The sequence below is a fragment of the Haliaeetus leucocephalus genome, unplaced genomic scaffold (assembly GCF_000737465.1).
Source record: "Haliaeetus leucocephalus isolate CR32 unplaced genomic scaffold, Haliaeetus_leucocephalus-4.0 Scaffold228, whole genome shotgun sequence".
NCBI classification, from domain to species: Eukaryota; Metazoa; Chordata; class Aves; order Accipitriformes; family Accipitridae; genus Haliaeetus; species Haliaeetus leucocephalus.
The window spans coordinates 13,249,194-13,261,362 of record NW_010972664.1 but is presented as its reverse complement, the minus strand read 5'-3'; the positions used below and the strand labels follow the sequence as shown (position 1 = coordinate 13,261,362).

Genomic DNA, 12,169 nt, shown 5'->3' with positions numbered 1-12,169 from the left:
TGGGGGGGTGGAAATCACTGCTTGTGGACTAACCAGGCATCAGTTGGCAGGTGGTGAGCAATTGCATTGTGCATCACTTGTATATTCCAATCCTTTTATTATTACTATTGTCATTTTATTAGTTTTATTATCAGTATTAGTTTCTTCTTTTCTGTTCTATTAAACCATTCTTATGTCAACCCATGAGTTTTACTTTTTTTTTTTTCCCCTGATTCTCTCCCCCATCCCACTTGGTGGGGGAAGTGAGTGAGTGGCTGCATGGTGTTTAGCTGCTGGCTGTGGTTAAACCATGACACCAACCCAGTCTACCACTTCCTCACTTGATTGTTGGTCATCTTTTCCCCTCCTTTGTCACTTTTAGTTTAAAGGTCTCCTCATCATGTTGGCCAGTCCTTGATCCTGAGTCTCATGGTCATGGAAACCAAACCAAAACTGTTTCCGACACTGGTTGCACAACCAATTGTTGACCTACAGAATCTGTCCACTTCTCTCTCCTCAAGCCCTTCCCCTCTCCCTGGTGGAATCAAGGGGAATACCACCTGTGCCCCCATGGCTTCCAGCCATCGCCATCATAGGAGTCTCCATTTCCCAACCCAACAGGCATAGATTCTGTCTGCCTCTCCTTTGGTACATCTGGAGTTCTCAGACACTTGAACCTGAAGGTCTTGAAGAAGGATCTGGTCAATCTCCTCTTCATCATTTCTGATACTCACAAGCTGCTGACCTCCTGCAGCTCCTTTACTTGGCACCACAGATCCTCAGCAACTGCACACCTGCTGTTGGCTAGAAGACCACCTCCTACTGGCCCAGCCTTAGTAAGAGATCCCAAGCCTCAGAGCTCCAGAGCTGCATACCTCTTCTGAAACCCTATTTGGGTTGGTGCTTCAGCTTTCAAAATTTATTTTGTACCCGTTTTGATGGTTTTACAGACATTCCTCTACTTAACATACCCTACCCCCAGCACCCCCCCTGTATTTCTCTCCTGAAGTCTACAGCTAACTAGATATATTGATATTATTGCTATGTAGTACTACTTGGTAATCATAAAAACAGCACTGATGTTTTCAGGATGAACACAGTTTTAGACTGTTATTACTGTGTTCTTATCACTGGCCTGTTTTGGGGTTATGATAGAAAAGAGTACGATTCCCTAGGGTGTGGGGATTTTTTGTTTGTTTGTTGTTTAAAGTTCCTGTACTTGCTACTAACTTCACAAGCTTTCTCAAAAACAACCAAAAAGCCACAGTAAAGCAAATTACCACGATTTGGTTAGGTCATCTTCCTTTACTTTTTTCCCCCTCCGTATAAGTAGTAATTCAGTCACTGTTCCAATATAAACTAGTTATGTTACAAATCTTTCACTCAAGAAAAGCAGCTCAAATGCCAAAAAGGTATCCGACTTGGAAGTCCTTTCAAACAATTCCCATTTTTGTTTTTAAAAAGCTCTGCTAACAAGAAGGGAAGAAGTGTCACATTGGTTTTCTAGGTTGCAAAGACTGTGATGGTTTTTCCTACTTTATTACATCTACAGAAATAAGGACTCCATCAAATAGTTTCTCAATACTTTTTCCCCTATTTAGGCCACCTTAAATACTACCTGAACTACCATCTGCCCGTGTCTTATCCTATTCTGTTCTTTCTTGGAAGTTACTGCAAAAGGGTAAGCAAAGCTTTAGGAACTGAAGAGTGATGTGTCTGACAAAGTTCAGTAGAGAGAGAAATCTGACAGTCAGAATATTAGATGCACTCCAATTAGTAAGTTGCAAGCACAGACTTCATACAAAAGAACACTGAAGGACAGAAGTCAGTTACTACTATGCTCTCTAGGATCTGATGTTAAGTGAATACCGTCAGCATTTGAACTACTTCCTCTGGCCTCCAAGATCACTACTGTCTCTTAAGTGCAGATAAAGAAGAAACAAGACAATTTTTCCTAAAGTTTCTGTCTCTGATGAACCGAAAGTAATATGCCAAGAAACATGAATATCACTAAGCCCATAAAAATGTCAAATCCTACTAGACTATCACAAAAATAAACTTACACTATGGCAGGAAAATCTGGTAAGGGTGCAGCCTCAAACAGTATTCTAAGTCCCACTTGGACTTGCTCTCTGTGGTCTGATGTTAAAGCAAATGTCAAAGGCATAATCAAGCGTTGATCCTAAAAAAGAAACTACTTCCATCAAAACAAGATATAACAGTCAACAACAAAAAAAACCCCAAACCACCCAGCCATCACACTATCAAAGCCCGTGAGCACAGAAGTGTTTTATTCAAAACTTAAGCTACCTTCTTAAAGTTTGCCCTTCTAAGTTTCTGAGCCTGAAGTCAATGGAAGAGAAGAAATTTTAAAAACAGTTTACACTTCAGAGTATTTAGAAACATGTTTTCCCATTAAAGCCAATGCAACAGGTAAAGAAGCTACTTAATTGCTTCAAGTTTTCAAGTGCTTGATTTCCATGATAAAGGGTCACAAGCTTAAGTTTTATAAGGATTTCCTGAGGACTGTGAAACTCTGATTGCTACCCATTAAATTACATAATTCTCATTATTGAAAGAAACCCCTCCAAAACAGCATGAAGTGTTTGACTGTCTGGATTACTTTTCAATCAACAAAGTAAATTGTTAAGGTATGACCAATAGTTACCAGAAACTGTTTTGACTACGCAAAGTCACAAATTAGATATATATATTTAATAGTAACCAACCTCACAAATAATTACATGGTTGTGACAACTTTTTTCTAGTTTGCCATCTTTAAACTGCACTCCTAATGCAGTCTTAAAAGGATAATACTTACTAGGCCGCCAAAGTATGATTTCACAGGCATTACTGAAATAAATGATTGGAGTAAAAGCAAACTGCTCTTTTAGAAGAGCTAACAATGAAACAATCTTTAAGAATTGTGCCCAGGGGACTATATTTTCCTAGAAGTTTTACCACTTCAGAGACAAGCATCCAAAACATTCAGAACTAAGCTATGATAGTGCAGTGACACCTTCCTTCACAGATATGTTTCTTAAGACATTTTAAAGTCATACCTGTAAGATTTTGTAAAAGCTGACCTCCATACCAGGTACATCCTGCTTCAGTCTGCTCATGAGATCAAGCGTTTTCAAAATAGTATCAGCAGCAAGTTTGCTTTTAAACATAAAAATAGAAAAGCAAAGTGGGTGAGAAAAAACACCTGGCAGAAAAAGGCTTGTCAAATCAGCACTGATAAACAAATTCAATAAATTTAAAAAAATTAATAAATACCTTCACAAAGAAATTAAATGTGTCTAGTAAGGCAACAATGCCAATACCAAGAGAAATCACTGAATTCCTTGGACATGCTGCTGAGCTTCTCCAGCATGCCAAGGATGGCAACAGTGAAGACCAAAAAAAAATAAATCACTTTCAAGTTGAAAGTGAGGAGGGTTTAATCATAGGTTCCATTATATTTCACTGGTTTTTGGCCATATAACTATTAGTTATATCAACATTCAGGTTAATGACACTGAGCTGAAAGAATGTAGATTCCATTTTCAGTGCAATAATTCCCTCCCACACTGATGTGTGATTTTTGAACTCTTCTTCCATAAAATCAAAATGAAAAATGAGGTACCATAAGCAGTTCCGGTAAGCTTCAACTTGGGTAAGTTTGAACTACTGCATGAGGTTTAAGGTCACTGTTCTACATAAGTGGATCTCCAGGTTATGCTGAAAACAATAGCTGAATGTTTAAGCTAGGTTTTACTTATTGAACTGACCAGCAACATTACTTTCTATTGCCACAAAAATGCTGTTTGATTTAAAACCAGTATTGATTTACATGCATTTAAATGGTACTTTCAACTACAATATACTTTCCATTGGAACAACATCACAACTCTCATACAAGTCTTGCTAAATTAGATTTTAGATAAAATTTATGTGCTCACCACATTTTAGAGTCCACGGCTTTTGTCCCAAAACCAGTATCAATCCCACTATAGGTAAATTGGTGTTCTATTAGAGATGTACATTGGCTGGCAGTCAGTACCTTTGAGGCATGCATTTTCAGTATTTCATCTCTACAGAGCAGTAGACTGAGTTAAGAATAAACTTAGTACACCTACACTTTGGTGCTATTGGCACCAAAAGGCAACTTTTTCCAATAATAAAGGACACAAAAGTTAGTGTATCAAAGCACAAGTGCCTCCAAAAATGCTTTTAAAACCCAACTACATAAACTACTTAAGTCATGGTTAACTCACAAGCCAAGCAAGCTTCACTTTTCAATTAAAACATTAAAATACTTGACCAATTAAATTACTTGGAAACTAAGGGAAACCACAATAAAATGAGTGGCATAAAGAAAAATGATGAACAAAAGGCAGTGAACAATCAGTCCCTAACACAAGGACGAGTTATCTAGGAGCGAAGTGAGACTTCACAGAATTCAGCTTAGATGCAGGACTACATCCTGCAATCATGTCCTCCTTGCTACATGACACTGTGGACACTAAGGAATCCAAGAGGAGTGTAAAACTGTATCATTCCACTGATCTAGATTTCTATCACATTTAACTTGGACCTGCACTTGACTTAGCTAGGGAAAAATACTACACTGATCAAGAAATTGGCCACCCAAACTCCCCTTACAATTTCAACAGAAAACACTCATCTTCATTTTTGATCTGCAAAGTGCTTCTATACTGTTGAATAGCCACCACATTTTATCCTGCACCACTGTATTACAAAATAATTTCACAGCAATTAGAAAGCTACTTAAGGTCTTTCAAGATGGACAGTCCTAAATAAAATTAGGGCAGTTATTGTCTAAAAGCTATTAAAGTGATCCAAGATGGACATTTCTTCTAATATCTTAGAGCAGATCACGGTGAAGCAATAATAAATTAACTGCCAATAGGCACATAAAAAGGATATTTGTCAGGACATCAATAGCCTTGATTATTCTTTGACACTTTTTCTTCACTAATAGCTTATCCACAATCTGTTCTGGCATCTGAAGATGATCAAGAAGAACAGGCAGCAAAAGATCCACAAAGTGTTCGGCTGAGGCACTGTTCCCACTATTAATAACATCCTGTAATAGAAACATTGTATTTTATGTCAGTGTATAAAACTACGGAACAAGGAAGCTAAGCCTACTCTACCCTTCCTCCACCAGCCTGTCTTCTAGGTTTCCCAGCCTCTTGCTATTTCGGCTTTAAACCTGAGGCTTAAGACTGCTGATCAGTATCATAACAGAGGAGGAAGTTTAACAAATAGCACAGAAACAGCAGAAACTTCCTCACTTCTACAAGTCCTAGAAAGTCATTCTTTGATAGCTTTGTATCTACCTCATGACTTTATGAGCTACCACATCTTCCACTTAACTTTCAACACAGACGTATTTCTAAAATATAGCATGTTTTTAAAAGAAAAGTTTTTTTAGAAAGCAAGGAATTCTAGAACAGTAAGAATATTTTATTCCAGGTATATTTTTGCATGCTATTTTTCAAGTAAAATGCTAATAATTGTTTAAAAATCAATTAAAAATATAGCTGCTAAGAAGCTCTTAAACTCAATTATCAGTCTTGGTACCTCAAAAACCTCTTTGAATAGTTGCAATGCTAGAACTGAACAGTCTTCAGAGCCTTCCAATGGCTGGTTTGACAAGTGCACCAGTGCAACAGATGGTTCAAAAGTCTTTGAGCGAGTCACAAATCTGGTATTTCCAGACACTGGCAAGCCAGATGGTTCCAGTATTGCCTGCCGCAGGGTATGACGCAGTTCTATCACAGAACAGAAGGCAAGCAGCAGCTCCAAGATCTGCGTGAAGTGAATGAGAGTTCAAATGCTTTTAAATCAAGTACTTGTACAGAAATTGCAACGCCCATAGCACAAGTCTAAAGAGATATGTAAGTTCTATGCAACTCCTTTTAGCACTTTAAAGTTTTCTGAAGAATAGTTTTCTTTCCTTAAAGCCAAGTCAGCAGCAGAAACACAGTTCATTAGACCGGTGAAGGCTTCTGACAGTATTCAGTGTATTGCTTTCTCTTCTTTTTTTTTAAAAAAAGCATGACTGTTGGCTAGTGATCTAATAAGCAGTAGAAATGCATATAAAGTTAGAATGAAGAAAGCTATGGAAGGGAAAATATGCTGCGACATGAATGGATGCACACAAACAGGAAAGCACCCTGGAAAGCTCCTTGTCAATATGCCTTTCTAAATAAAACCAACAAACAACAAGAAATCACATACACAGAAACATTAGCATTTATTATTTACTATGATGTGAAACACATTCATTAAAAAAAGCTTAAGATTTGTTTCACAGATGTATTTAGCCCAAATATTTTCACAACATTTCATATTTTAGCCTTTAGCAACAGATAGCCAATGCTTCATTTACATAAGGTTGTAGTGAGACAAAGTTGAATGTAACGGTTAACTCTTTAACCAAATGTGGCATCAATTTGCTCAACTAATATGACAGAACTTATTCCTAAGTCTTTGAAATTCGCATCATGGTTGCCTGATCATCAGTTCAATGTCTAAGTAGTATTAATTCAAGTTTTAGCCAGTGAAGTGGGGTACACACTGCATTTCTGGTACATCCCCCAAATTTCTTATTAGCCAAAGCACAAGAGGTGCTTATGTTGGCTTTTTGCCTTTATGTCTGTTGCCTGAAAGCAGACACACGTAGTCTGGCGAAAAATCCAACCATTACAAATTCAACCTGACAGCCTTTTGAACAACTAGAAAATATAAACTTGGTGAATACCATAGGTCACTTAAGAGTCCTGAAGACAATGTATTTCATTATGAGCCCTTGTACACAAGGAACCTACATATGACTACAGAAGTGGAACTAGATTAGGAGTTTTACCCTCTTATTCTTAAGTTGAAAAAGTATAAATACCTTAAATGATGAATCAGGATCCCTTCCATGAAGAAGATCTAATACTTGACCAAGGCATGAGGTAAAGTGCTCATATCTACAGCATACATAGAGGAGAAAAAAAAAATATTGGAATTTCACACTCAGACATTTATACCGACTGATGAATGCAAGTGCTCTATTCTCCCTCTTACCCCCAAACACTTCAAGTACAGGGATAGTTTTGATAACGTAATTTCTATTTAAAATAGACTAAGCTTTAAAAATATTCTAAGAATGAAAGCAAATTGCTTAAAATAAGCCAAGATTTTCCAGCTATTTTTACTGCTAGATTTAGATTGAAATTCAGCAAATAAATTCTGCTAACTGAATTTGCAGAACCACTAGTCAAGCTCTCCACAGAGCTACTCTGTAATGCCCTCCAGTAAAATTATTACAACTTTAGCCATACTATTCCACTTCCAGATAATACAGGCTACTCATCAAGTTGCCTGACTACTGATACTGTCCAGACAAAGAATTACTGAACACACTATTAAATATTCCTAAGTGACAATGAAAAAACAGATTTTGATTCACACTTCTGTGTGAAATTAGTAACACAAAAATCCTTTAGTTTCAGGTGCAGCAGTTATAATCAAGTAGTAACATTCAAAAAGCATCTAGGGAATTTTCTTCCAATGCTTGGTTCAGAATGCAGATAGCATACAGCAAAGAAACTGAACAAGAGCTTCAGAAAAATATCCTGTACTTTTAAGACAAGTCATACCTGGTAAGATAATCTGCAACTTTGGGGTTCTTCAGAAGATCCATGAGTAGATCAACAGAGTATTTTCTTGTTAGAGTACCATCTCCATTTACAACAATATTGAATATTAACTGAAATGTCTGATGGATATTTCGAGCATGAAAGAGCTGAAAGGAAGAAGAAAGTTATGTATAGGCACATACTTTGCTGGGTCTCTTGCTTATTAAAACTAGCTGAAATTAGAATTTTATTTGGCCAGTGTGACTATTAGTTTTATCTACAATTTAAGAATAGAACAGACTTCAAAAGTATCACTTACTTTTTCTCCTACTTCTTCATTTAAAGTAAGGCTTGATAATACTGAAAGGGCAAACACAACCATAGTCAAACTACTATGGGCCAGGAAACTTATTAAGGTACGATAGAAACTCTTCACATTATTCTAAAGCAAAAAGGAGAAACATAGGCATTATAAATTTTATTCTGTTCTATAAAAACACCAGACTTACAGGTGATACATATTTATAAGTAAGCCATAAAAATAATAAATAAAACAAAAAATATATTAGAATCGTAACAATTCTTTAGGAAAACTACTTTAGTGTTCTACTGCACAATACTGTTGTTGATGTCAACAACTAAATTCTCTGTTGAACATGTATAAGGAAAAATGAAAAAAAAAAAAGAGGAAGAAATTCCATCATAATTTTAAAGAAAGATGAGAAAGTAGTTTTGCTGAAGTCTCTAATAGAAAATAACCACTGAAAACTGACCCCCATCTGTTCTCTGCTCAGAGATTGGATTTGACAATAGCTCCTCCTTTCCTCCCCACCTCTCTCCCAAGGTAAACAGTACACCATTCACTGCCATGTAGATGAATTTGTATTTCTGAATTAAAAAATAAGTTATGTTTGCACTGATTTATGAAGAGACAGGAACTGAGTAGCTCAGATATGGATGCATATTTGAGGATTTAAGGGCCCTGACCTGACATCAAGATCAGCTTACAAAAAATCCAACTAAAGGTTTTATATGTTAGCAACATTTAGTTTTTGTAAGGAAGAACACTCAAATTTTAAATTCACCTTTCATTTGCAGAGAACAGTTGCAGAACCTGAATGTATAACACAAGCTAGTGCAACAACACAGGAATGTAGAGAAGGAAAGAGAATAACCAGCTTCCTGTTCTACTGGTTATTCTCTCCAACATGGGAGAAACAGCCACCAACTCTGCTGAACAAGCAGGTCAGGGCTATTATTGCCGAAAAAACCCGCATAAGAAACACCAAGGTAATAACCCTGTCAAGTAACTCTCTTTTGCCCTCAAGCCAGAGAATCATGCCACAAAATCAAAACTCTTACCAAAGATTTTATCTGAGTTTGAATAGGTAAGTTGTGACGACAGAGATTTGCTAGGAGTCCTAAACATGGTATCGTTAGCTCATCTTCAGTGGATTGACTTAAAAGAAAAGTTCAGAAGTTTAAATAAAGATGTTTTTATTAAAGCATCCATAATTTAATTACAAGAAATTGTAGGGCAGGGGGTGGGTGACTTCTTATTTTGTTTTGGGTTTTTGGGGGGTTTTGTTTTTTAATTAGACACCATTCCACCAAGCACAGCAAAATTCAGGTTGCAATCCCCACAGCGTGGGCAGTTTTTAATGGACTACATCTGAAAAGAACGCCCAGTATCAGAGACAAGTGCCATCAAAGGTCATTTATTGCAGGTGCTTTTAATAGTCATTAAACCTCTTAAAAGGACACTTGCACAAAATCTGTATTAATCTAACAAGTCTGCTCCTAATGACAAGCATGAATTTTCTCCTGCCTTTTCTCTTTGTTAGCTCCCTGCTCCCAGTGGGGTGGGCTAAGAGGCCAATTACTATTAAATCACCCAGAGTCCTACAATCACTACATTTGACAATCTGTAACAACACGGTTTTCAAAGAAAAACTTCTGTTGACTTCAGAATGCAAAAATGCCACAGCTCGCTCTGGAGACCAGGTTAGCGCAATATGCTAATCGCCTTCAGAAAGTTTAAAAACTTCACTAGCTATTTCCCACAAGAAAAGACAACCAAGTACACACTTACACATGATGCAGTAGAAACGAAACTAATTCATCGATGTTGGCACCAGCGCAAAAGACTGGAACATTGTAGGTTAGCCTCTGCAGCAACTGAATACTCTGAGGAAATAAAAAGCTATTCACTTATCTCTTTCCTATAGCATCTGACTGAAGAATGTTACAAGTTACAAAAGCTGAAACTGAAAGGACAAATAACAAGACACCACAACTTAATTAATTTTCAGACTCTGTAATGTTAACACAACAATTACACAAGCTGCTGCAAGCACACTGAGTAATGTCCTACCACACTGATATACTTATTAAAAGCCCAAACAGATTAATAAGGTTTTGACAGAGGAGTTACCTTTTTAGCCCATCCAATTCTCCCCTTTGCCTCATCAGCAAGTTCTCCATTCTGTCAGTGAGAAAGGGACTTTGTCCTATTGAAAGATCTAGAAGTCTCAAAATCCAAAAAAGCACTTTGCAACCTCTTGCAGAAAGTATGCTTATAGGAAAACAGGTTTGCTGTAAAGACTGCCAACAGATCTAACGGTAGTAAAGTCCTTCATACAGCATTCTTTCGGCACATAACTGAGTTAATGTGAAGTTAATATACTCAAACATGACAAAAATCACAGCATATGATAGCAGCCGAAACAAAATCTCACCATGTAAATATCTGATATAAGAGCTTAAAGGCATATATAACTGGATCTATTTGGTGACCACAAAAATCTCTCCCACTGACTGGCAAGTCACTTGGATCTCCAAGTCTTCTGGTACTCCTAGCACTTTGAGAAATATGCAAACCATAAGAAAAGTCTTCTTTACTGGATGCTTGACTGCTTTTCCACAGTTCAAGGGCAATAGAACTACTAGCAAATTCATTTTCTGCTTTCTGTCTCCAGAATGGGATGTGACCACAGGTAGCCAGCAAGTATTTGCTGAAAGCTTAGAACCACTTATGAGAAAACCTGTGCATATTTTTAAAATGTAAAGAAAACTTTACTGTTAAATGCACAGAAAGGACAGGTTAAAATTGGTGAAGTCAGACTGGGAGATGTCACACGTTCACTTAAAAAAAAATTAAAAAACCCATAAAAAAAAGTAATGTCTGCACTTGGCTCCTAAAAGTAAGCTTCTGTTAGCACAGCCCCCTTGCATTCACTGGCAGATAGCACTGACCAGAGGGAAGGAGGCATACATGCCCTGCAAACCTTCCATGAGAACTGGCAGCCACAGCTTTCCTTTCACTCCTTCACAATTACCTGTCAAAGTATTGATGAAACAAAAGTCTCCAGGGTTTTGTTATGAACATTAGGAGAAACAACTAAACACCTCAACTGGAAAATAACCTTCCAAGCTCTCAAACAGTGATTTCTTGAAATAATTTCAGAAACAGGTTTTGGGTTTTTTTGTTTGTTTGGTGGGTTTTTTGTTTTGTTTTTTTAATTCGAGCACGTGAGAGGGACAAGCGAGATTAAAGAGAGGATACGGAGAACTCTATCCTGTCATACTAGCTTCATACAGCAAATAAAATATACAGCTAAGACCAACTTTCCCTCAACACATTATTTTAGATAGAGCTTTTAAAGAGTTATTATATGCATACAGTATAATGTATACTATGTAAGAGTAGCCAAACATTATTAAGCACTAGTGTCTGTTACCTGTAATAAGACTGGGTCGCTAAGATTCGTAGAACTTCGACGAACCACTCCTGCCAGCACGCTGGTCAGATTGTAGGTATTCTGAAGAGCTTCTCTAGTCTCATTGTCTAAAGCTAGAATTTAAGAATTATTAACAAAACACCCTATCTAATAGCAAAAGCAACTGTTGTATTAGCTACCAATCTAAGCAGAAGCCAAAGTCTTTGACCAGTTTTTCATGTAGATTTCACAAATAACTACAAATAAATCACAGCTCCTATGCACTTGCATCTCTACCTTACTTCTGAACTTACAGTTAATTGAAACATTAATACTTTTCCTTAAGATGCTTAGACACTGAAGGAATGGCTTACCTCCTACCTACAAAGTTTTAGTTCTGTTTGAGATATTGAAACTTGCACTTAAAAGGCTTTAAAGTTAAAAATCAATTATCGCAGTTTATTGCTTCGTGCTATGGTGGGCAAGTAGGCTAAAACTGGTAACTTGATAGGGTTATCTAGCAATAGTTACGTTAAAAAAGCCAGTTCCACTTAGGCAGTCTTGGAAAAGACGTAGCAAAGAACGATGACAGGTAAAGTAACAGATCAGTTAGAGAAGGACTAATTTGTAAAATTTTCCAGACCCAACAGGCTGGAAAAGATAGTCAAGAACCCCAGCAACAAAACATAATTTTACAGTAACTGTTTCAAAAACCTAAAAGGAAGCTCAAAGAGGCTAAAAACTCCAAGCATTGGAGAGGAGAAACAAAAGGTCATCATAAAAGACTCAAATTTTGAAAAACTACTCATACATGATGAGAAACTAAGCAGT

General features: G+C 37.0%; 1 protein-coding gene across 1 annotated transcript in view; it reads right to left on the bottom strand.

The window, feature by feature from the left end:
* Positions 1-12,169, bottom strand: part of KIAA1524 (KIAA1524 ortholog) — a 102,080-nt gene that overhangs the window by 87,371 nt on the left and 2,540 nt on the right. The window contains exons 3-13 of the mRNA XM_010567307.1: positions 11,360-11,472; positions 9,712-9,806; positions 8,982-9,078; positions 7,939-8,061; positions 7,641-7,786; positions 6,893-6,968; positions 5,572-5,799; positions 4,912-5,071; positions 3,924-4,065; positions 3,042-3,141; positions 2,043-2,161 (exon numbers count right to left, since the gene is read on the bottom strand). Of these exons, the coding sequence (XP_010565609.1) occupies positions 2,043-2,161; positions 3,042-3,141; positions 3,924-4,065; positions 4,912-5,071; positions 5,572-5,799; positions 6,893-6,968; positions 7,641-7,786; positions 7,939-8,061; positions 8,982-9,078; positions 9,712-9,806; positions 11,360-11,472 (1,399 nt within the window). The remainder of the gene's footprint in view (positions 1-2,042; positions 2,162-3,041; positions 3,142-3,923; positions 4,066-4,911; positions 5,072-5,571; positions 5,800-6,892; positions 6,969-7,640; positions 7,787-7,938; positions 8,062-8,981; positions 9,079-9,711; positions 9,807-11,359; positions 11,473-12,169) is intronic.